Here is a 27,091-nt window from a genome sequence, read left to right as displayed (position 1 = left end):
TCGAATCGAATAGAGTTTGAAATAATCAATCGAATCAATAAAGTCAATTGAAATGAATCGAATCAAATAATCATATTAATAATAATAATAATAATATTTAATATTATTGTTATTATCAACTATAATAATAATAATAATAATATTCATAGTATAATACTATTTATACTAAAATTAATATTTTTAAGAAAAAAATTATAATATTATACTCCCTCTGTCCCGGTAATTTGTTGTCCTATTCCATTTTGGGGTGTCTAATTCAATTATTGTCTTTTCTATTTTAAGAATGAACTTGATGAACAATTTGGTCATTCACACTCAATTTGGTCCGCTTGTCATTTTATAATTGGCCACTCCTCTTTCCTTGGTCTTTGTGCCAAAACCAAAGGACAACAATTGACCGGGATAGAGGGAGGAGGATATGAATAATCATAAATTATAATAATGAAAAAATAGTAATTTTTTACTAATAATATTCCTAATAACAATAATAAATAATAATGTCAATATTAATAATGATATTAGTAAAAATAATTGTTTCGAATAAAAACACTCAAGTAAGCGTTGCTCGAATCCGGGTCGGGTCAACGCGCTCCTCTCAGACGATGGCACCTCGAACCTATGCTTGCTCTCTCCGGATGGATCTTTCACGCGTAACAAATAGGGCCTCGAGAGGGTTCGCACAGGTCCTTCTCGATGCCTTACTGCATCGTTGGATAGTTGGGACCTTGCTTGAAGCTAAGGTTTCCGTGCCCTCTCATAGTAGTTCGAATAGTCTTACTTCTAGAGAGAGGAAGTTGTTGGTGAGAAGTATTTTACCATTGATGGGTGAATAATGAGGTATTTATAAATTTCTATGTGTACCTCAAATGATGGCTGGCAAGCATAGTTACCATATTCGCTATGAATACGCGCGCCTTATCGATTCGCGATTCGCTTATAGAAAATGTGTTATATGTATTTTCAGTAATCAATTGATAGAATTCGCTTTTAACAATTCGTGATTCGTAGAGTATCAAGCGAATCCGTAACCATGTTGGCAAGCGTGTTGACTTGTATGACCCCGTATTGCTCTTTGGTCAAGTCGGTTGGCGTGCCCCATCAATAATATTAATAATAAATGTTATTAATTTTAATAATAATAATACCAATAATTATAACAACAACAACAACAACAATACTACTACTACTAATAATAATAACAACAATAATAATAAATAATATTATTATTATTAACATTATTAACATTATTATTCATTTTAACAATAACAACAACAATATTATTCATTTTAATAATAATATTCATAATAATAATAATAAATAAATTATTAATAACATTATTATTAACACTATTATTAAATATAATAATAATAATAATAATAATAATAATAATAATAATAATAATAATAATAATAATATTAAAGAATAATATTAAAAAAAATAGTATTATTGATAACAAAATTAATAATAACTATTAAATTTAAGATGAGTAAAAGGAAATGAGTTTGAACTTAATGGAGTCGAATCAATTGAATCGAATCAATGGAGCCGAAATGAGTGAATCAATCAATCAATCGAATGGAGTCAATCGAATCGAATCGAAATAATAAGAATCGAACTAAGTCGAATCAATCAAGTAGGGTGAAAATAAGCCGAAAAGAATAGGCGCGTTTCATCCCTAAAAACCTCAATTCAGTGGTCCATTTACTAGCTAAACGGGCCAAGGTTATGTAAGACGAGTTTCCTTTACAAGTGCCTAAAAAAAGGCTCATATATTCATTACCTTACAAGAAAATAATGTATTCATATTAGCTTAGTGTACTACTGGTCTACTAGCAGACACTGCCTTCATCTCATTTATTTATTTATCTTTATTTCTTTTTAAGGAGTGTGTTGATTAAAGGGAAATATATGATTGAGGAAGAAAGTAAGGATTCTTTGGAATTTAGTCAAAATAAATTGTTAAGTGTCTCTGGTGACATAAAACTCTTTATGCGACGATGACTTATGTCAGTTTGTAAAGTTCAGTGTATAAACTTATGGCAAGTCGAGTTATAGCGAAAGGTTATAAAAGATGAAGTGTAACCAAGAGTTTTAGGGTTCTAACATAGCAGGCTGTGAGTGATTTAGATGAGAAATTAATTTTAAATTTTATATTGAGTTTGCACTGTTATAAAAAACATAGGTTAAAGTCTAATAAGGTTTTGTTCTTTTGAACTTAATTTTAACTGATTTCAATTTAGTTCAGCTCTATTAAATTTAGTTCAGCTTCATTCAGTTCATCTCCCGCAAATTATCTCTAACTTAATTAACTTCATTCAGTTCAATTAAGCTTTTTCATCCAAAAAGAACAAGGCCAAGTCATTAAACTAGTACGTATGATTAGGTATAATTAGACACTGGATTAGGGCATGGGCATGCATATCTTTGGATTAGTAGAGATTCTTTTTATATACTCCGTAAGTTTTATAAATTTAGATGGTTTGCTCGATCGAAGAGGATGAATATTAGGAATAGAATCTTCGTGTGCGCATTACTTGATCATCAAGTTGATGAATGTGTGTTATGATTGAATAATCTTGAATTTATTTGTTTTTGTTTTAAAGAGATTGTTTTTATATTATTATTTAAAGTTTGCGACATAAATTTAAAATTAAAGTTTGAAATCAGGGTTTGAGGTTGGGGGCTACTCGTTGAAACTATTAAATTCCGTTGAAATGATACTATATGTTTTACGGGTGGAAGCCATACATAGACACTCTTTAGATGATAGTGATAATACAATTATATATTACTGAAAATAGAAACAATTCGAGCACTTTGATTCATTAAAAATAATTAATTGACAAAACCACAAAAATTAAGAACCTTGAAACTAAAGTGTGCATTAAATTATCAATTCATCAATAATATCGAGTACAATAGATTAAAGTATTAAACAAGGCATCCGCCACAATATTGTTGATCCAAGCAAGGGCGACACAAGGAGGGGCAATCGGCATCAGAGCGACATTCATGTTTAGCATTAACTTGATAGGCAGTTTTAGGGTTGATAGTACAAGAACACTCGCCTTGTGAACATTGTGCAAGCTTTGATCCCCCACAGTACTTTGAGCAATCGCTATTTACTTTGCACCCTGTTGTGGTTATTGTCATACCTGCAATTTCAGGGTTGATAGTACAAGAACACTCGCCTTGTGAACATTGTGCAAGCTTTGATCCCCCACAGTACTTTGAGCAATCGCTGTTTACTTTGCACCCTGTCGTAGTTATTGTCATACCTGCAATTTCAGGGTTGATAGTACAAGAACACTCGCCTTGTGAACATTGTGCAAGCTTTGATCCCCCACAGTACTTTGAGCAATCGCTATTTACTTTGCACCCTGTCGTGGCTATTGTCATACCTGCAATTTGGAGAGATAATTTAAGTCGGACCAGTTATAACATTGACACATGTACTTCATTCGGGCTATGTGTTACGCTTAACTAGTATGCTTAGTTGATCGCGTTGTCAACAAATTAATAGTTTGTATATATTAGTGTACATTAACAATATTTAATTTATACTCGTACATAGTTTAAGATATATATTAAAAAGTTGATGTATGGTTAAAAAATTTAAATTTATCAATAGAAATTTATATGAATATTTTGTTCGCGCTCATTAATAATGTACTTAATGATAATAATAGAGAAAAAAAATCATTGTAAATTGATTTGGTTGTATGCTCACAAATACAATTCATTTTGTGTATATATTCATGAATTATGAGGCAGAAGGAAAAGTAAAAGAAAAAAAAACTTAACCATCTAAAAATAACTTATACCAAAATCAGCGAACTTGGGTTAAAAAAAAAGGTATGTTGCATGAAAATGTAAATTAGGTTATCATGAGACCAAAAAAACAAGTTAAGAATTGGAGGCTAACTTGATGCAATAACCAAGATGCTTAGAATTGAAGCGAATTTGATCGAGGCTCCCTTCATCTTTAGTCGACAAATAAAAATTGTAAACGATTAATTCACTTTTTGAAAATGTATTTTTTTTTTTGTGCTTTATTTTTCAAAATGTATTACTTTCGTTTGATTAATTGTACACATACAACCACACCTTATATACCCGCAATATATACACTCGATTGGAGAAGTTGTGCGGACATGCATTTTTATTATGGGTTAAAATCATTGTACCAACGTACCTATAATTAGTAAGACATCATATCCATATTCTGTATCTCTAATTTATGATTCTATAGTGGCTATATGCTTCCTAATTCAAATAAGCGATTTGAACGAGAGGATATGTTTCTATTTCAACACAAAATCTTAAATTTGAAAGCAAATAAGTCTATCTAGTCACATATATTCATAACCTTGAAAGAAAACTATTTTTAATCCCGTGCAAAAATATACGGGTTATTTTTAATTCCGTACAAAAAAAAATATGCGGATTACTTTTAAATTTCTAATATACGAAATATATTAATATGAACATAATTAGACGCAATGTTCTCAATTCATAATTAAATTACATGATGTATAATAATAACGCACACTAAAAATTTTAAACTAGTGCGGACATAACTTATAAGTAGATACAGTTGAATTTTCAATAACTTTACTAAATTAGTTTTCTAGTATGTTATTACTCCTGTTTTTTTTTTTTTTTTTTTGGCATATAACTTTCACACATGTCAAGAGTCAAGACACTCATTAAATATGATATGTATAAAGTATACTTGTATAAAAGAGCTTTTCGTGAGAAATTTAATGATTACACTTTTAATAATTTTTGAAGAAATATATTTTTTAAAAATTAAAATGAAAGACTTACTTCCAAATTGTCATACATAAAAAACGAAGGGAGTATTTGAATTCAGTTGAATAACATTGTTTTATCTAGCGCATAAAAAATAAATAATAAAACTAAGAAAAATAGTAATAATAATTCTTAATAATAATAAATAAATACTTGTAATACTCTCGGGCCAAATATGTTGTAACTCAATTTCCAACTAGTATTCAGTTGAATAAAAATATTAATAACGACAATTACAGTAATAATAATAAATAAATTATTATTATCTAAGCTGCCCAAATAAATTATGAGCAACAACTACAGTAAATGATGAAAACAAAATATTACTAAATACATAATATTTTGTAATTTATTGATTTGTAATTTTTTTAAATTCATCCTTAATTAAGGAGTATAAGTAGATTAAAAATAGAAGCAAAATAGGAGAGTGAAAATTAATTGTGCTAAAAAATAGGAACCCACGTTTTAGAGTTGAAAAACTTCATTTTCCCCCTAATTTTCAGGAGCGAATGAGATTTTTTTAGGGGTATTTGGTTCAACCAATATAGGTATGAGACTATGAGGTATGAGTTGGAATGAACCAAACTCATACCATATGTATGTTTGACGAAAATGAAGGTTTCATACTCATACCTCAAACCCATGAGGTATGAGTTTTTCATACGCAAGGGGGAGGGTGGGTATGAGATTAATAATACACATGGTATCAAACTAAAAATAACAAAAAATGATAAAAATAACTATGTCATATTGATAAAAAAAAACGTTAAAATTCACATGGTACCCTCGAACTTTGCCATTTTTCACGTAGTACCCAATTTTTTAAGTGTATGCACATAATATCCTTGAAATTTGATTTTCAAGTACAACATGTCATTTTTATCGTTTTTAAAATTTTCAATTGAACATAAATTATAGACCAGAAATCGGAATTGACTAATTTTTTTTTTCCAAATTGATTAACTCTTCGAGATCTATAAATTGATAATACAAAATTGGTCATTCGAAAATTTATGATCGAAGATATGTTTGATTTGGTATTTTCGTTAAAAAAAACCTTATAAAATGTCAGTCGACACTTTTTTTTTTCTCAAATCGCAGATTATGACGAGATAATCATTTAACGAAAAAAATTGGGCGATTCTGAATTCCGATCTAGGAGTTATGCGCAATTGAGTTTTTTTTTAGAGCGACAAAAAAGATATGTTGTGCATGAAAATCAAACATGGAGGGTATAATGTCCACAAACTTAAAAAGTTGGGTACCATGTGCAAAATGGCAAAGTTCGAGGGTACCACGTGAATTTTTCGAAAACAAATATGATTTTTGACCTCTAAAAATCAATAAATTTGTAATTACCAATTATGGACTAGGTTCAACACAAGACTGACAAAGGTTTTGACATGGCTGTCGCAACCCTATCAAAAATAAACCAACTGGCTCTAACTAATATAGTAGAGGTAAGTCGGGTATCGTACTCACAGGGAGGCTATTATATCTACTTGTTATTCTAGTCCGTCACGGTAACAAATTAAATTGGAGGTGTTTAAATTGTTTTCTAAACTAACAACTGAAGTAAAAGGCAAAGAAAGAGACAATAATAAAATAGCAAGAATTGAAACAAGATGTGATCAAAATAGAGAGAAAAATGCTAGGATGTCGGTTCATCATATGATATCACACAATCCTATTAAGAGTAGGTCAGTCGGTCCGATGTGAGAAGGGTAAAGGAAAGGTCCTTCCGGTCCGCTATCCGCCCTAAAATACTACTAACTTAGCTTCCGCCCTCATTAGTGTAGTCTATTGTTCATAACAGGTCTATTCAATCCAATCTTCCGATTTAGGTTTGAATTTAACCAAGTTAACTAGTTTAGAAGTGTGACACCCTCATACTCCAAGTGCCTTACCATGACCACTTAAGGTATGAGAACGCCACCATCTCGGTTATCCGAGGCAATGATAATCAAATAGACAATAACGAAACGTACTTTAATAATAATAAATTTTAAGGCGATATAACCAAATCCGAAACTGATAAAGAAAATACAAAGGTTCTCAAATATTAAAGCAACTAGCTAAAGAACAACGTTCGACACGGCGGAAGACTTCTAAAACAACTCGCGATGACTCAACCCAGCTATCCCATGCGCATAAACCATACCTGCTCAATAACTGCTCACCACCCCCGAATGGATCACCACAATTTTTAAAACATTTAAACGGGGTCAGTACTGATTACATAAAACAAATACCATAAAGGAACAATATCACAAACAGCTCAAACGGCTCAAACAAATCTCCAATCTCCAATCTCCACACAACTGACTACACACTAAAGTGTGTAGCTATGCCAGAGTACCCATCGCAAAAAGTAGTCCACGCCGCCAGTGGGGGACCGTAGCCGTACCCACCAAATCCCCGCTCATCTCCATCGAGCGATAAACCCAAGTTCATTAATGTGCACATCTCCCTTGTGACGGGAACCAGAAGGGGCGAATCAAGGGCGTGAAGCCACTCCCGCAAGTGACTCCACTCAGCCAGGGACGCACCCCGAAGATCACATACAGATACACAACCAATCAATAATATATAATTAACAACCACCAAAATCAAACCAACAATATAATTAACCAACAATCACCATCACAAACACCACACATTATGTAGCCAATACTGAGTAAGGAAACCCTACCTGGAATAGCAATCGCCAAGATCATCACAATCAGCTAATCAAAATCGTTCTTCAATGAAATCAATTCCTATCAAACATACAATCATACAATCACAATCTAACATCAACAATACTCCCAAAACCCCCAAATTACTCAATTAGGGTTTAAACCAAAGTTAACGGATCAACATAAAAACGGTACAAGGATCTTACCCACAACGCTACGGACTCCACGGCGCAAAGAACACTGAATTCCAACGACTCAAGCCTTGGGATTTGATAACAATGCGAAGAAGGAGAAGTAACGTAACTTGTTTTTGTCTTTTATGAAACTTAGAATAGGGTAAAATGAAAAGAAACTGACAAAAGATGCTTTTATATCCTTCTCGCGCTACCATCAAAACCCGGCAAAATAACACGTAAGAATCACTTACTCGATCGAGTAAGTGACTTACTCGATCGAGTGCCCCTTACTCGATCGAGTGCCACACCTACTCGATCGAGTACCCATCAGGCAAACTACTGTTTCGTATAAAAACATACTTACTCGACAGAGTAAGTCCTATTCGATAGAGTACCCAAAGACATAGAAAACCGTAGTATTACAAGAAGCGTGCACTCAACTAAACAATTACAATTAAATTGTTATGAAACAATTCTCACAATCAAAACCGTCTAATCTAATTATAATATTATTGTTTTACTATCATAGCTCCCCTAATCCTAGAAATAAGGGATTTATCTATGCATATTCATAGTGAAACAAACAACGATAGATAAAATAGAAGACATAATATAGAGATGATGAAGGAAAAATAACATAAACCAATAAGAATACTAATTAAAACAGAAATTAAGTACAAGAAATTAAGAGTGCAAAAGAGAATTAAATTAAATGAAGAGAGTAAGAAAGATTACAAAAGTTCGAATCCGGAATGTAAAGAGCAAAGCAACGTCGCAAAGGAAGATGTCTACTGAGTAATTAAGAGTAAAGTACGCAGAATGAAAGATGATTCAAAAGATGACCTAAACCTAATGACGTCGTTCCTTTATATAGGAAAGATATTTATTAAACACGCACTTAACTAAATAAATAAGTTCTCGCGATAAAATCTCGCGTAAAATAGCAAAGTGATCGATCGAGTACTTTCAGACTCCTCGATCGAACACTATTCCAGCAAAACCTCTCGATCGAACAGACACCAAAATAGCACCTCTCGATCGAGAACAGCAGGGTCTCGATCGAGGTCGTCTCAGCATCCATATGTACTCGATTGAACAGAATGGCCAACAAAAGGCTTTGATCGAGTCCAACACCACTGAACTAGCTCCTTGCTCGTTGATTTGACTTTTGAGACGATTTCACGCTTCCCGAGGTAGTTGTAACTCCGCTCCAATTCTTCCATCTCCGTAAATGCAAGCTAAGGGACGATAAAGAGGCTCAATTCCGCCTTCTTTGGTACATTCCTGCAAATAAAGTAAAGCAAATCAAAGTAGACTATCCGGGGGACATTTATAGCATAATACTACAAGAATCGCATAGAAATACGTGCAATAAAGGTTCAAAAAGACTATATAAAATGCACGTATCAAGTTTGATTTCGGAATATGAACTATTTTGAGTAATAAGTCCGTCTAGCTCAGTTGGTAGAGCGCAAGGCTCTTAACCTTGTGGTCGTGGGTTCGAGCCCCATGGTGCGCGATTGGGGTGTGTTAAGCACTATTATATGAAATGTTATTGCATTCATGCATCTAAACTTAAGATATATCGGCCATACATTATTGCTAGAAATCGCTATGAGCGGACGGAGTTAGGTGTCATGCATGACTTTCTAAGACGTATCCTCCCGGCCTAACCCCTCACTCAATCTATGTGAGGTCATAACTCAGTCTCTTTTTTTTTTTTATTATTATTCTAGTGTGAAAATCGTAGAATGCTAAAGTAAAAATCTTTTATCTTTATCTCTTTACTCTTATTACACTCGACTTTAGAGACCTAGGACCAAGAATACTAAGATTGATTTTAATGTATCAAAACACCCCATAATTATTTGGTGACGAGCCAAACTACCCACGTCGTTTAACCCTTCTTAAAAGCAAACTTAGGCCATGTTCTTTTGGACTGAATTGTCTGAACTGAACTGAACTAAACTTAATGGAGCTGAACTGAACTGCACTTATCTGAACTGAATTGAGCTGAAATAATAATAAAAAGATTATACTAATAAAAATAACAATAATACCAATAATAATAATAATAAATGTTATAATAATATTATCAATTAATAATAATAATAATATATTCATATAATATAATAATAATAATCTAATAAGATATATAAAAAATAAAATAGTAATAAAATAATAAATATAGTAATAATAATAATAATATATTAGTAATATAAATGATAATATTATTAATAATAATATAATGTCCATTTCAAACTCAATTCAATTAAGTATTTCATCAAGGGAAAACCATCTATTCAAAACGGCTCAGGGTCGCGCGAGCGCACATGTGACTGAGGTGAGTGTATCTAAAGATGTTTTAATATACTTTACTTGTATAGTTTACATGCTACAGCACGGTATTTTTTAGATTTGTTTTATGAAAATACTTTCTTATCAAATTAATTGCAGAAATTAACTGTACTTGCAGTTTAATGTTATAATGTACTCCGTACTAAATATAATCTTAGTAAGAGGTAGAAAACAAAAATTTACTACCATCAAAAGACACTTTAAGTTAAGTTATTTTTCTCTTAAACTATTTTTATTTTACTGTTAAAAATATAATGTTAGTATATCATTACTTGATATGACATTAAAATACAATTAAGTGATGTAAGATTTAACTAAAATGTCTATTAACCTTATAACGAAAACAGGTAAAAACAGTATACTACGCATTTAAAAAGACAATTTACAAATAATTAAACTAATATTTTTATTTTTATTTTTAATACAAATAATACATAAAAATATGTTACGTTTTTTAGAAAATCATATTTAGAGTCTAACTAATGAAGGATAATATAAGAACCAGATTTGCGTAATTTTAGAGTGTAAGTAAAGCGATGAACAATAATTATGGTAAAGATTGCATAATAAGCAGATTTGCATAATTTTATAGTGTAACTGATGAAGGATAACACTTATGGAAATGATTGCATAATAAATTAGAGATAATGATTGTTTTTTTTTTTTTTTTTGCAAAAAGAGGTAAAATATAAATGTAATATTGTTTCGATGTATAGTTTTAAGAGTTTTTTTTAGGCGAGAAAACTACAAGAGTTTTTATTCTCTTAGTAGTGAGGGGGTGTTTTAACTTTTTAAGGGTGAAAGCCACATAAACAACTCTTTCCCTCCTTTATAAAAATTGCATTGGAATCTCGTCGTATTGCTTATTTATAATCCGCAAATCTAAAATACTAAAATATACTCCGTAGTAATATAATCCTCTATTTAATAAATGAATGAGCGAAACTGTAACTTTTCCCGCCTAAAACATATTTTCTAGAATAGTGCTTGGTACGTTTAGCATATACTATAGGTGTGGACATGATAAGTTATAAATGGACATAATTTTTTATATTTAAATATTTATAACATTTAATATTTCACATTCTGCACAAATTTATCTTCGGTCTTCTTAGGTTAAGAAAAATATTTTTTTACAGAACTAATTGATAAAAAATTATTAACTTTTTATGATAAGAAGTTGCGGCTAAAAAAATATGGTATTAGTAAGTATTTGCTAAAATTCATTGACTTTTTATGATAAAAAATTGCAGCTATAAAATATTTTATTAGTAAATATTTGTAAATTAACATCATTAATTTCTCGATAAAAAAACAAAAATAAAAATAAAAAAATACTCATTTTATTACTTCTTACGATTTAAATTTTTATTTATTTCTGTAATCAAAATACATTAAGGAGAATCATGAAAAATAAGTGAATTGTCAATTTAAATTCTATATATAATAAACTAAAAAGCAAAACTCTATAAATACCGTGCATGTATTGCACGGGGTCTATATTAGCAACTCTATAAATACCGCGCATTCATTGCGCGGGATCTAAACTAGTGATAATTTAATCATATTGAAATTGGAAACAATTCAAGCCCTTTGATTCATTAAAAATATTTGATAAAACCACAAATTAATAACTGCGAAACTAATGCGTTTAATTAGAGATTTCCTTCATCTAACTCATCAAAATATCAGTTTCATCAAGTCTCGTACATACAATAGATGAATGTATTAAACAAGGCAACCGCCGCAATATTGTTGATCCAAGCAAGGGCGACACAACGAGGGGCAATCGGCATCAGAGCGACATTGTTGTTTAGCATTAACTTGATAGGCAGCTTGATTACCAAAACAAAAGCAATTGCCTTCTGAACATTGTGCAAACATTGAACCTTCACAATATTTTACACAATCGCTTTTTACTTTGCACTTTCCTAGTCCATCTGTTGTGCCTATTATCACACCTGTAGTCATATACGGAATATGTTATTATAAGCTTCGGGTGATAGTTCAGGTCGGATCAATTTTGACATACATTAACACGGGGAAATATGTTATTCAACTCACTAAAATACAATGCCCTTTAGGTTTTGAGAAGGGTACGTTATCAAAAATTTATTGATTTATAAATTAAAAAAAAAAAAAAACATAAAATATTTTGGTGCATGCAAGAAAATGTAAGTTACGTTATCATGGGAAAAAAAAGAGAGAAATATTATAAGAAAGTGGAAGCTAACTTGATGCAAGAACCAAGAGGACAAGAATCGAAGCAAATTTGATCGGGGCACCCTTCATCTTTAGTCGACAAATAAAAATTACAAACAATTGATTTAATTTTTGAAAATGTATTTTTTTTAGTGCTTGACTTTTCAAAATGTATTACTTCGTGTGATTAATTGGTCACATACAACCACGCCTTTATATACACATAACATATACGGGGTACACTCTATCGGGAAAGTTGTATGGACATGTATTTCTATTATGGGTTAAAATAATTGAACCTACGTTCACATAATTAGCAAGACATCGCACATATCCATATTTTTTGCCTAATTTATAATTCCACTATTTAAATGCTTCCTATTTAAATAAACGATTTGAACAAAGGATATGTTTCTATTTCAACGCAAAATCCTAATTTTTGAAAGAAATATGTCTACCAATCTCACGTATTCATAACCTTAAAAGAAAATAACGCATTCGTATGTATTTCTGTTGAGAGCGGATTCTCTGACTCATTTTATGTCATTATCCTCTCCTTATAACACATCAGTAATTTAAGCGAAACTCTTTTTAATTTTATTATGTGAAAGATGATATATCGCAAAATAAAAGTAATGGGACTGGAAATGGACATAAAAATGAGACAGATAGTCTCTACAAGTCACCAAAGACACTTAACAATTTATTTTGACTAAATTCCAAAGAATTTTTACTTCTTCTGTCTCAAACATTTATTTACCTTTAATTAAAATACTCCTTAAAAAGAAATAAAAGATAAAGAAAAGAATGAGACGGAGATAGTGTCTGCTAGTAGTACGCTAAGCTAACATGGGGCACGAGATGGGACACAAAATGAGTTGAGATCATCAGTCCCATTATTATGTCTCATCTCTTGTCTCATTGCTTTCATCCTGTGAAACATCTTCTTTAATATAACAAAATTAATAGCAATTTCTCTTAAATGACTGATATGTCACAAAGAGAGTACAATGGGACACAAAATGAGAAAGAGGATCAGCTCTTCTCTGGTGACATAATACTCTTTATGCGACGATGATTTATGTTAGTTTGTAAAGCTCAGTGTATAAACTTATGGCAAGTCGAGTTATAGCAAAAGGTTATAAAAGATGAAGTGTAGCCAAGAGTTTTAGGGTTCTAACATAGCCGGATGTGAGTGATTTAGATGAGTAATAAATTAATTTTAAATTTATAGTGAGTTTGTACTGTTATGAAAAAAACATAGGTTAAAGTCTAATAAGGTTATGTTATTTTGAACTTAATTTCAACTGATTTTAGTTTAGTTAAGCTCGATCTATTCAGTTTAGTTAAACTTAATATCAACTGATTTCAGTTTAGTTCAGCTCAATCTATTAAATTTAGTTTAACTCGAATTAATTTGTTTTTGTTTTAAGGAAATTGTTTTTATATTGTCAAAAGTTTGCAATATATATAAGAGTAAATAAAAATAACCCCCTTTTAAAATTCAGTTTTTAAAAATTACTCCTTTAAATGCACTTTTATCAAAAGTTGTTTCAAAACTCCAATTTAGGTGACTTATCTCGTATGTTTATGAACTTATTCTGTTTGTACCTTAGCCAATTTGTACTTGGAAAGGTATAACAATGGAGAATAAGTTGAAGAACATACGGATAAGTCACCTAATTTGGAGTTTTGAAGCAATTTTTAATAAAAGTAGTGTATCTTAAGCAAGTAATTTTAGCAAAAAATTATATAAGGAAGTAATTTAAAAAAACAGAATTTTAAAAGAGAGTTATTTTTAATTTACTCTATATATAATGTATTTGTTTTTGCAAGCCGGTGTTATTAAAATTAAAGTTTGCAAAAATCAGGGTTTGAGGTTGTGAGCTACTGGTTGAAACTATTAAGTTCTGTTGAAACAATACAATCATATATTACTAAAATTGAAAACAATTCGAGCACTTTGATTCATTAAAAATAATTAATTGACAAAACCACAAATTAATAACCTTGAAACTAATGCATGTGTTCATCAAAATCTCAATTCATCAATAATGTCGAGTACAATAGATTAAAGTATTAAACAAGGCATCCGCCACAATATTGTTGATCCAAGCAAGGGCGACACAAGGAGGGGCAATCGGCATCAGAGCGACATTGTTGTTTAGCATTAACTTGATAGGCAGTTTCATGGTTGATAGTACAAGAACACTCGCCTTGTGAACATTGTGCAAGCTTGGATCCCCCATAGTACTTTGAGCAATCGCTATTTACTTTGCACCTTGTCGTGGCTATTGTCATACTTGCAATTTCGAGTGATAATTCAGGTCAAATCAGTTATGACATTGACACATGTACTTCATCCGGTGTTAGATATTTGAGTATGCACGAATAAGGATTGACAATAATGAAAACCGCACCGAATCGCTATGCTTTCCTAATAGAACAATTCGACCCTTACTTTAGTGCCTGGGTTGTATCGAACTTTCTATTGAGATAAGACGGTTGCCCTCTGTATTCGGCACAGAATACAGAGATATAATTAAGAAGTATTTTGTTGTAGAATGTTATATGTTCCTTGATGCAGTAGAAGATTTCGTTTCACTGTCCCTTTTCCTTCTCATCCCTTTGTCTATTTATAATAACAAAGGAGGGTATAGGGAGATGTATTTCTGAAGAGTCACAACTCTTCAGAAATTCCGGTTTCAATTAATTAAAACCCGAGTAATTTAATTACTATCAACCTCCGTCATAGTTATTCGAACCGAATAACTATACCGTAATTCCGTAAATAATTATGCGAGTGTACACTCCGTACTTCCCGAACTCACATTATATTATTTAGAAATTACCCATCTACGAACCAATCTTAATTACGCTAAATGAACCGGTAATTACTCTTAAATCACCAACATTCCTCCCCCATTTAAGCGTAATTCAAGAATTTAAATAACCTAACAAACATACCAATTTATGCATAAATGAAAATGTCACGAAGATTGAATTTTCACATAGTGAAATTACACATTCCAAATATTCGAGTATCGTGGTGTGACTAAGCATTGAACCCTTTCTACCCATTTTGAATACTTGAAGATAACTCACACATAAATTAATTTACTTCTAAAAATTACATAAACCGACACTTAATTAAAAGCCTAGTGTCCCATATCTATTCATGAACATTTCAGGAGTCAAACCCATACTCCTTTGAAGCGGCTGTACTTCATGTTCATATAGGTTGATTCTTTTCATCGTGTTCTTGCAAACACACTTTTTCAAAAGATCAACCTTACAACATGCAAGTCTAAGCACACACCTCGGGATATAAATTATTGTGTGCTTCAATCTCTTAACAATAGGCCTTCCACATTGAATTCAGCCTCTAACGTTGTATTAGAGGGGAATTGGGTATCCTATCGCCAAGGATCTTATACGAGTTTTAGACCCATCCCGTCAACCGACTTAATAACCAAGTCCATAATTGACCCTTCATGCAAAGTGATCGACTAAAAACTGAGATCTCACAAAAGACAACCAAGATTATCCCCATTTATGATAGTCCATAAACTGTGTTATAGCAAACACCCTGGTTCACCGTTATTTACTATCACAAACATAGATGAAATTGGTCTAATACTTTTAAGTAATACCGTAGATTAATTAATTTCCTTAGCTACTTAGCCTTAACCGGTTATGCTAACACTGCGCATACCAACTCCAATGTCAAACTCATAATGCAAATTCGCTTCCTGGAAGTCCATATACTCATGATACTTTCCAAAGTAAAATACACTACCACTAGTAGAAAATCACCTTCTACATTTGGTACTTTAATTTGCAAAATACTATCCCTCTAAAACCGAAGGAGAAATGACATAGGACAAACCATAATTCATGGTTTACTTTATACATTGTCACACTTGCTTAATCCCTTGCCAAAGATGAGTACTAGCTATACTAGTATACTTACACAACTTGTCAAACCGCAATAACTAAGCCCTTGTGAAGATCCGAGTCATGACTCCATTTTCACTATTGGATAAAACCGTCATTCTCGACTCTTGGGAGTATTAATCGGAGAATAATAATCATACTCTCACCCTTGATTCTAATACCAAGGATCATACCACCTCCCCCATGTCCTTCATAGAAGAACACGATAATAGAACCACCTTTTACAAGGTAAATCATCTTTGGTTTATTGCCAAATATCAACTTGTCAATAATCTTACAACAAATGACTACTCCTTTACCGGACTCGTCAAATAACTATACATTCAATGCTATTGATGTACTTCTAACATGGTTAAACCATCATGATTCTATAATCTCACCATGGTTATCGCAAACCATCATTCCCGAGATTATATGGTAAAAACAATTACATAAACAAACTTTGAATGCTTACATAAAACATTACATGTTAAACAATCATTACAAAACAGTTAGCACACTAACAACAATATTAAATAACCGATCAAATATCCATTGATTAAAACATCATAATACCCATCTCATTAAACTTGTTCCAAATAAATACCAAGGACTAACAACAATGAGACGAAAAATAACATAAAATATGTCCCTTTTCATGGGTAAGTCTCCAACAACTTCCTTAAATAAACCAAGGGTGGCTGAAGTAACCATTAACCGGAACTATCCACCACCCAACAACATATACACTTTGCTATTGAGCCATACAAGCAAGCAACCGTGTGATACCGTTCAACCCGCATTACCATGTATAATATCAAGGAGGATTTCACTAGAGATATTCACACCCACCTTTTACATTCAATAGTACACCGCTATTGTTATAGTACACGTACAATTCATACAATAAATAATAATATATCCATTGTTGTAACTTAATTAATATGAATTGTTACTACCAAAGAGAATCCCTATTAACCATACTATAAATATATCTTACTCGTACATGTATAAATAAGACATGGAACCGCCTTAAACGCCCTTCTTGTAAAAGGCATCAATTATTACGGTATGATTGATTACCACATAATAAAAACAATGATTGAAACATGCTCTGCAATTTTCCTGCAGTACATAAAAATAGCATTTGACAACTACCATATACCATGGCGACTAATTCATGATATCATACCATACATAATAATGCCATAATAAAAACATGTCTGAACTTGAAAATAAGCATCTAAACAAATCATTATTCATTCTAATTTATCATAATAAACATTATACGACACATGAATTACACTTTGACGACTATCATACCAACATGAATCATCGTCATTCATCATATTTCATTGTAAAAGGCATTGTTCCACAACTTCTTCCATATGACATATAGTCAATACATACAATCACTTAATAAAGTACCACTATTATGATTTATATACTTATCAAAAATGTTAAAAGTCCCAAGATATCCAATACATTATATCTTAATTACATGGTTAAAGACGACATATATCCTTGTTGTATCCTCTTAAAATATCATGATCACACAAGCATGCTACATGTGGATCAAAGATGGAACAAAGATAAACTGATCATTATTCATCCAAAGAGGCATTCAAAAGTAATTTTTATTCAAATGAATCAACCATCATAATTCATAAAAGAACATCAAATCAACGGACACCATTGCATGAAATTCATAACCCCAATAACCATGATGTAAACACACTCTAATCATGTATCAAATTCAAATTAATAGTCTATGCACTTAATGCTCATTATAACAGCACATTAAGAATCAATTACAAGTATCAAGACTTGCAAGCAATATCACGCACGGAGTAAGTGATAATTACGGACTCTTGATAAAGTATCATATGAATCAAAACAAGAGTATAGTTTACTTATCTTGTGAAGTTTCCATAATTATATTGCCAGTAGTTATAAAACTGATCAATAACATGATCAACGTCCCAAATATAATCCAGAATAAGGTGTACGTCCCCTTTAGCATGTCAAAATTCTCGAAACGAATTCACAACCTTTAATACTCCACGGAGATGTAGATGTCTCCTGCAATATTAACCATTGCACCAATAGACTTTGACATTGTCCAGTAGTATTCATCATCACAAATCGAAAATACTCATAAGAATCCTTCATTGTTATTCCTTGACATTCGTCATCTTGACAGATTTCAAAATTGTTCTATTAGATTGTTAGATATTTGAGTATGCACGAATAAGGATTGACAATAATGAAAACCGCACCGAATCGCTATGCTTTCCTAATAGAACAATTCGACCCTTACTTTAGTGCCTGGGTTGTATCGAACTTTCTATTGAGATAAGACGGTTGCCCTCTCGTATTCGGCACGAAATACGAGATATAATTAAGAAGTATTTTGTTGTAGAATGTTATATGTTCCTTGATGCAAAGAGAAGATTTCGTTTCACTGTCCCTTTTCCTTCTCATCCCTTTGTCTATTTATAATAACAAAGGAGGGTATATGGAGATGTATTTACAAGAGTCACAACTCTTCGAAATTCCTGGTTTCAATTAATTAAAACCCGAGTAATTTAATTACTATCAACCTCCGTCATAGTTATTCGAACCGAATAACTATACCGTAATTCCGTAAATAATTATGCGAGTGTACACTCCGTACTTCCCGAACTCACATTATATTATTTAGAAATTACCCATCTACGAACCAATCTTAATTACGCTAAATGAACCGGTAATTACTCTTAAATCACCAACATCCGGACTATATGTTACGCTTACCTAGCATGCTTAGTTGATCGCGTTGTCAACAAATAAATAGTCAATATATTTTAGGGTACACTAATAATATTTTATACTCGTACATAGTTTAACAAGATAAATAGTATATTACATAATAAATTAAAGTTGATGTTTGGTGGTAAAATTTAAATCTATCAATATAAGTTTATCCCGATACGTACTCTATTCTCACTCAAAAATAATGTACTTAACAATGATAATAATTGATAAAATTAAATTAAATTGATTTGGTTGTATGCTCGCAAATACATTTATATATTCATGAATTACGATGCAGGAAAAGTAAAAGAAAAAAACACTTAAGCATCTTAAAATACACAAATTTAGGTGACGGAACTTGACAATAACATACATATACAAAAATCAACAAACTTAGGTTAGAAAAAAAACACGTTATGTTGCATGAAAAATGTAAATTAGGTTATCACGAGAACAAAAAAAAGAATTGGAGGCTAACTTGATGCAATAACCAAGATGATTAGAATCAAAGCGAATTTGATTGAGGCTCCCTTCATCTTTGGACGACAAATAAAAAATTACGACAATTGATTGATTTTTTGAATATGTATTTTTTTGTTGATTCTTAAAAATGTATTATGATTACTTGCACATATATAACCGGCCTTTATATACACATAATATATACGGTGTATAGGAGTACACTCCATCGGGGAAGTTGTGTGAGCATGCATTTCTATTATGGGTTAAAACCATTGCACATACGTTCACATAATTAGTAAGACATCGTATATATCCATATTTTTTGTTAAATTTAAAAGTTCGAAATATATATGTTTCCTGTTTCAAATAAATGATCTGAACTAGATAATATGATTCCATTTGAATGCAAAATCCTAAAATTTAAAAGAAATAAGTCAATTAATTTCATGTATTCATAACCTTAAAAGAAAATAACGCATTCGTATTCCCGTTAACTTAGCACTACTAGAAGATAAAGATTAGTTGAAAGATGTTTCCTCTCTCGTCATTATTTTTGGTGTCAAATGAGATGTAAGGCCAGTACAATATAAATGGAAGAGGTTTTGATTTGAACCCTTGGCCTATTGTTACGGTTCATCAGTTTTAATCACTAGATTAAAAAAGACTTAAAAGTCAAATGTTATGGTCTTATGTATGTAATGTACTAAAAATGTTTTATTAGTATGAATGTATGATGGTTAGGAGTTAGGACTTATGAAATGTTAATTTGAACTGAAATGAAATGCAAGATTTGGGACTTTGTGTGTATTTTGGTATTGAGTTTGTACTCTTTGGCTCGTGGATCGTTCTAGGTCGGTCTTTTTTGGTATATTTCTTGATCGAACTTTATATAGCCATATATGTAGACCTGGCAAAACGGGTCACTCGGGTCGGATACGGGTCGGGTCAGTTTGGGTCGGGTTATTTCGGGTCTGCCACATATTTCGGGTCGGGTTGGGTCGGATCGGGTCACTTTCGGGTTTTGGGTCAATTTCGGGTGACCTGTTGTCGGGTCATTTCGGGTCGGGTGATTTTCGGGTACAGGTCATTTTGGGTCAGGTTGCTTTTGAGTTAATGGTTAAGCACTTAAGTTAATACTATTTTGATTAAGAAATACTATTTTGCAAATTTAACTATTTATTAAGGATTATTGTAACCAATGAAACTTTATTTTGATATATATAGTATTAATATGAGTTAGTACTAGTCGTTTCGGGTCATTTCGGGTCACTTCAAGTCATTTGGGATCAGGTCAGTTATGAGTCGGGTTTTTTCGGATTGGGTCACCTCGGGTCGGGTCAACATTGGGTCAGACAATGTTCGGGTCGGGTCTGGGTCGGGTCGGGTCAATTCGAGTTTCGGGTCATATTCGGGTCAAGCAAGTTCGGGTCATTTTCGGGTCTCGGGTCAGCTTTTTCGTGTCGGGTCATTCGGGCCTAACCCATTTTGCCAGATCTACATAGATGTATAGATTGTAGAACTCTTGTACTCCCTCCGTCTCGGTTATTTATTTTTCTTTGATTTTGGCACAAAGACTAAGGAAAGGGGAAGAGGCCAATTACTAAATAACAAGTGGAATAAATTGAGTGTGAATGATCAAATTACTCATTAAATTCATTCTTAAAATAGAAAAGACAACAATGACTGAGACACCCAAAAATAGAAAATGACAACAAATGAACGGGGCAGAGGGAGTATGTTTTAATTTTTTAATCTTGTTTTTTTAATATTTACCTTTTGTGAATTGTGGTTTAATGCTTTTATCTCAATATAATATTGGATATCAACGAACAATTTTAACTCTATCAAATATCTAATTAATTTTTTTACAAAAAACATCATCGTGATACCTCGTGTATATACCTTTATCCTTTCTATGCAAGCGCGGTAAAAAATAATGTACCTACATGGCTACACGGCTAATTGGCTACATAGAAGAGCAACATAAATATAAAACCTAGCAATTAGGCCCCTTGAAGTCTGAAGTAAAAAAAAAAAAAAAAAAAAAAAAAAAAAAGGATGTCTTTCAGAAAAAAAAAAAAATCTTGATAAAAAAATGCATAAAGATTGTAAACAGATTGATTTCAATTTTGTTTGTTAAACTACATAGACTTACTTAAATACTACTCCCTCCTATTCATTTTAACTCTCCCCTTTCCTTTTTCATCTATTCATATAACTCTCTCACTTTCCTTATTTAGTAAAGTTTTATATTTATTTTAATCACCTTACCCCACAACAATACCTCACAATCCTCATATTTTATCTTATTTTAATCACCTTACGTCCTTACCCCACAACAATACTTATTTTAATCATCTTACCCCACAATAATACCTTCCCCTCTCCAATTACCTTACACCACCACAATACTTTACAATAAAATAATCCTCCCCTTAATTTGCGTGCCTTTTTAAAAGGGGAAACTTAAAATGAATAGGAGGGAGTATATGACTACAGTGTGTTAAATACTACTCGTATTGTGCAAATATCCGACATACATTGTTACCATAATCACAAATTTTCATTTGTAACGGTCGATATCCGTCACAAGTTTGTGACAGGTCAAATAAAACTCACATTAGAGGATAAAGACAAATTATTTGTGATTCCCTATGCATTTTACTTTTTGTCTTATCTACCATGTGAGTAATACTTGACCCGTCATAAACTTGTGACGGATATATCTGTCACAAGTGAGACCAATTGTAACATACTTCTAATTGATAAGTAGAGATCGTTACAAGTGGAAAGTGTTAGTTTTGGTAATCCCTTGAATTGGGATGATCGTCTATTATCAAAATATATAGTCAGAGTACAATATTGTTAGGAGATATACATGCCTAGATTAGAGGATATGGTTAGCCTAAAATAAGGAGATATGGTTAGCTAGCTATGGATAATATTTACATAAAATATGGACTACCAAATATCATAGATATTTGTCTAACACGCCCCCGCAGTTGAAGCGGCAGGAGAGCGAACGCTTAAACTGGATCGAAACCGAGTGAAGAAATGACGAGGTAGTCCTTTGGTGAAGATGTCGGCATATTGATATTCGGAGGGCACATGTAGGACACGAACTTCACCTAGCTGAACCTTATCGCGAACAAAATGAATATCAATCTCAATGTGCTTAGTTCGCTGATGTTGAACGGGGTTGCCAGAGAGGTAGACAGCGGAAACATTGTCGCAAAAGACAAGTGTCGAGCGGCTCAATGGAACATGAAGCTCAAGAAGTAAATTTCGAAGCCAACTCGTCTCAGCAACGGCATTGGCAACACCACGGTACTCGGCCTCAGCACTAGATCGAGAGGTCGTCGCTTGACGTTTAGAGGACCAGGACACCAAATTATCACCCAAGAAAACGCAGTATCCAGAAGTGGAGCGACGAGAGTCCGGGCAACCGCCCCAATCGGCATCGGAATATGCCGTTAGATTAAGTGTGCGTGAGGGACGAATAGTTAACCCATGGTCAAGAGTGCCTTGAATGTAGCGAAGAATGCGCTTTAAAAAATGGAAATGCGAGGCACGAGGATCATGCATGAATAAACACACCTGTTGAACACCATAAGAGATGTCGGGGCGAGTGATAGTCAAATACTGTAGGGCACCAGCAAGACTACGGTATAAAACCGGGTCCTCGACCTTAGGACCATTATCAGCGCTTAGTTTGGAGCCGGGTTCAACTGGGGTAGAACATGGTTTACACGAGCTCATTTTGGCGCGGCTGAGAATGTCTTTAGCATACTGCTGTTGGGAAAGAAATAGACCGTGGCTCTTACGAGTGACAGAGATACCCAAGAAATGATGAAGATTACCCAGATCGGTCATGGCAAATTCCTGGGATAGGCTGGTGATAATGGACCGTAGGAGCGCAGGTGTGGAGGCCGTAATAATGATGTCGTCAACATATAATAGCAGGTAGGCCATGGCAGTCGAAGTCTTGTAAATGAACAAGGAAGAATCACATCGGCTGCTAACAAATCCCTGTGATAAAATAAACGTGGCAAAACGGTGATACCAAGCTCGAGGAGCCTGCTTAAGGCCGTAGAGAGACTTACGAAGTTTGCACACGTGATGTGGATTAGAGGGATCAACAAAACCCGGTGGTTGATGCATATAGACCGTTTCCTCCAAGTGACCGTTCAAAAAAGCATTTTTAACATCAAGTTGGTGCATAGGCCAAGATTTAGACACGGCAAGACTGAGGACGGTACGGATTGTAGTAGGCTTCACAACAGGACTAAACGTCTCATCACAATCAACTCCGATCTGTTGTGTCTTACCATTAACCACAAGGCGGGCTTTATAGCGTTGAAGAGAACCGTCTGCATGAAATTTATGACGGAAAAGCCACATACAACGGATAATAGATGCATCTTGTGGGCGAGGGACCAAGTCCCAAGTATGATTGTCCCTTAATGCGGAAAATTCGTCCTGCATAGCACGATTCCAGTTTGGGTCTCGCAAGGCAAGGTGAGGGGATTTTGGGATGGGAGAAATTGAGGATGTGACGGTATAGGCAAAGTCGGGGTCGACATTGGGTTTAAATATACCGTTATTTGCACGGGTGGTCATGCGGTGTGAGGGTGGTGGGGGAGGGGGTGGGGGAGGTGGAGGAGGGGGTGGTGACGTGGGGGGGGGGGGGAGGAAGGGGGTGAGGTAGGGGACTGGACGTGGGTAGGGGAGTCTATTTGCGGGGATAAAGGAGAGGCAGGGGATTGAGTGTGGGCAGGGGATTGTATTGTCGGGGAGGCAGGGGTACTGGGTGGGTTTGTTGCGGTGGGGGTTGGGCTTTGGGGTGGGTTGGGTGGTGTGTCGGTAGGGGTAGGGTCTGGGCTGATTGTGTCGAAAAGGATGGGTATGATGGGGTCAGTGGACTGGTCGAGGAAGGAGTAGGTTGAACGATCAGGTTTGGTCGTTTCAGTGAAGGGGAAACTGGTTTCGTCGAACGTGACATGGCGAGACACATAGACACGACCCGTGGAAGTATCGAGACATCGATAACCACGTTGACTCGGGGGATAGCCCAAGAAGACACATTTAATGGAACGAGGAGCTAGTTTATGTGGGCGAGTGGAAGAGAGATTAGGGTAGCATGCGCAACCAAAAACACGGAGGTGGTCGTAGGACGGATTTTTGAGGTATAAAGCGGAAGTGGGGGTACGGAATTTGAGGGTGGATGTGGGGAGAATATTGTGGAGATGAGTTGCGACATGAAGGGCATCGACCCAATATTGTGGAGGAAGGGATGCGTGATGGAGAAGTACAAGGACAATTTCGTTGAGGCGACGAATCATTCTTTCGGATTTGCCATTTTGAGGTGAGGTATGAGGACACGAAAATCGAAAAATAAGACCGGTGGCAGTAGCAAATTTAGAGAATGTGTTATTATCGAATTCACGGCCCATGTCGCACTGAAAAGATTTGATATTTCGATGAAATTGAGTAGACACAAATTGGCTAAATTGTCGGAATTTTTCGAAAACCTGAGATTTAAATTTAAGGGGATAAACCCACACAAATTGAGTAAAATTATCAATCAAAACCATATAATATTTATAACCGGTTTTACTCAAAATCGGGGAAGTCCATAGATCGCAGTGAACAATATCGAACGGGGCAATAGTAGTTGAGCAGGAGGATTGAAAAGGAAGTCTTTTGTGTTTACTAATTTGACATGATGAGCAAAGACTGGAATAATGAGTACTATTACAACCAATATTATTGTGCGAGTTTAAAAAACTTAAAATAGAGGTCCCGGGGTGGCCGAGACGGGAATGCCACACGTCATTGGTGTGCGCAAGAAAAGCTTGTGGCTGACACGATTTGAGACAGGGCGGACTGGTGGACACAGGGTAGAGCTCGCCAGTACTGTCACTCCGCAGTATCATTTTCCCAGTCGGAATATCCTTCACAGAAAAGCCAAACGGATCAAATTCAACACTAACATTATTATCTTTTGTGAATTGTCGGACGGAAATAAGGTTTTTAATAATGTTCGGTGTGTGTAAGACATTGTGAAGGTGGAGGGTACGGGAATTTGTGGTAAGGTTCGATGTGCCAGAGCCCAAAACTGGAATTGTGTTACCATTACCAACATAAATGGAACGAATTTTACTCGAATTAAGCGGAGTAGAAATCATACCTGGGTCCGAAGTCAAGTGGGAAGAAGCACCTGTATTCATGTACCAAGGCTCAACATAGTTTTGCACGGCCAAGGCTTGAAACGATTGGCTGAGATCAGTCGGTTGAGGAGCCTCTATTTCCAAAACATACGCCTGACCAGAGGGACGAGGGGACTGTCCGCGGTACTGAGAAGGGCGAGGTTGGTTTGGGGCAGAGAAGGGCCACGGCTGGGACCAGCCTGGGTATGTGGGGTAAGGGCATGGTGGAGGGGTCCAGGGGTACGGCCATGGTGGTTGTTGTGGCCACGGGGAGGGTGTGGAAGGGCCGTATTGTGGAGAATTGGAGGGAGAACGATTATTGTTATTTTTATAGGCATTATTATTATTATTATTATTATTATAACGGCGGTTGTGACGATTGTTATTGTGACTGTGGCTGTTGTTGTTGGGTGGACGAGGTTGGGTGGCCTTTGGGGTGGTGTCGACCCAGGGTTCAACAGTAGGGGTGGCAGGGGCAGCAAGAGCTGTAGCAGGCTCATCACGGCCTGAGGTACGGTGTAATTCTAACTCAAGCATACTACGGGCTGTTTCGAAATTAGGAGTAGTTTGATTAATGTAAGAGGCAACAGTATCATACTCACTTGGAAGGCCACGTACCAGTTGTATGACGAGGCGGCGGTCGGAGACAGGAGCATCAACGTCTTTGAGCATCCCGGCAAGCTCGCGAAGGCGTTGACAATAGGCATCCAACGAGGGCATAGACCCGAAACGAAGATTATTAAATTCATTCTCGAGAGCGGCAGCGCGAGCCCCTTTGTTGTTGTTGAAGATGTTTTCAACCCGTAACCATGCTGCGCGGGCCGTCGATTCATCTTCAAGCACTCGAGGGAGGAGTTCGTCGCTTAATGTACCGTAAATCCATTGCAAAACGTGCGCATCGACTTCACACCACGAGTCGTAGGACTCGTCAGTTTCAGCGGGGGCCGGGGTGCCATCGATGTGGGACAGCACCTTGTACCCTCGGGCGTGGAGTTTAAAAAGGCGAACCCACGATGCGTAAGTGACCTTGGTGCCGTCAAGGACACAGATTTTATTTTGGATATTGGTTACGGTATAGACCGGATGCAGGCCGGGTTTAGAGGATGCCGAAACATCATGGGTTTGGGAGCCAGATTTGGTCATGGTGATCGAAAGATTTGTGCGTGAGGCAACGGTAATTTCGAAAAATTGCCGTGAGGAAAAACACAGGCACAGGGGAACAGGGAGAGATCGAAAACTCTCCTAGAACACTGATACCATGTTAGTTTTGGTAATCCCTTGAATTGGGATGATCGTCTATTATCAAAATATATAGTCAGAGTACAATATTGTTAGGAGATATACATGCCTAGATTAGAGGATATGGTTAGCCTAAAATAAGGAGATATGGTTAGCTAGCTATGGATAATATTTACATAAAATATGGACTACCAAATATCATAGATATTTGTCTAACAGA

The 27,091-nt window shown here is 34.6% G+C and overlaps 1 protein-coding gene and 1 non-coding gene across 2 annotated transcripts; one reads left to right on the top strand and one right to left on the bottom strand.

The window, feature by feature from the left end:
• The first annotated feature begins 9,115 nt into the window (after positions 1-9,115).
• TRNAK-CUU (transfer RNA lysine (anticodon CUU)) lies at positions 9,116-9,188 on the top strand. Its single transcript has one exon. It is a non-coding gene; the product is annotated as a tRNA-Lys (tRNA).
• Positions 9,189-25,342: 16,154 nt separating this feature from the next.
• On the bottom strand, positions 25,343-26,775 carry LOC141650999 (uncharacterized). Its single transcript, XM_074458729.1, has 2 exons — positions 26,025-26,775; positions 25,343-25,377 (listed from the first exon to the last, which is right to left on the bottom strand). Exons 1-2 carry the CDS (start codon positions 26,773-26,775, stop codon positions 25,343-25,345), a joined length of 786 nt encoding a protein of 261 aa, XP_074314830.1.
• Positions 26,776-27,091: the final 316 nt, after the last annotated feature.

This window comes from Silene latifolia, chromosome 4 (genome assembly GCF_048544455.1).
Source record: "Silene latifolia isolate original U9 population chromosome 4, ASM4854445v1, whole genome shotgun sequence".
Lineage (NCBI taxonomy): Eukaryota > Viridiplantae > Streptophyta > Magnoliopsida > Caryophyllales > Caryophyllaceae > Silene > Silene latifolia.
The sequence above is the reverse complement of the archived record's forward strand: the minus strand, read 5'-3'. Positions and strand labels throughout refer to the sequence as shown.

Bases quoted from the DNA above. Each gene is read 5' to 3' on its own strand.
- LOC141650999 (XM_074458729.1), bottom strand. From the start codon at position 26,775: ATGACCAAATCTGGCTCCCAAACCCATGATGTTTCGGCATCCTCTAAA. The intron at 25,378-26,024 runs GTCACAATAACA...TTTTCTGTGAAG, and splicing joins ACCCAACAACAACAGCCACA to GATATTCCGACTGGGAAAAT.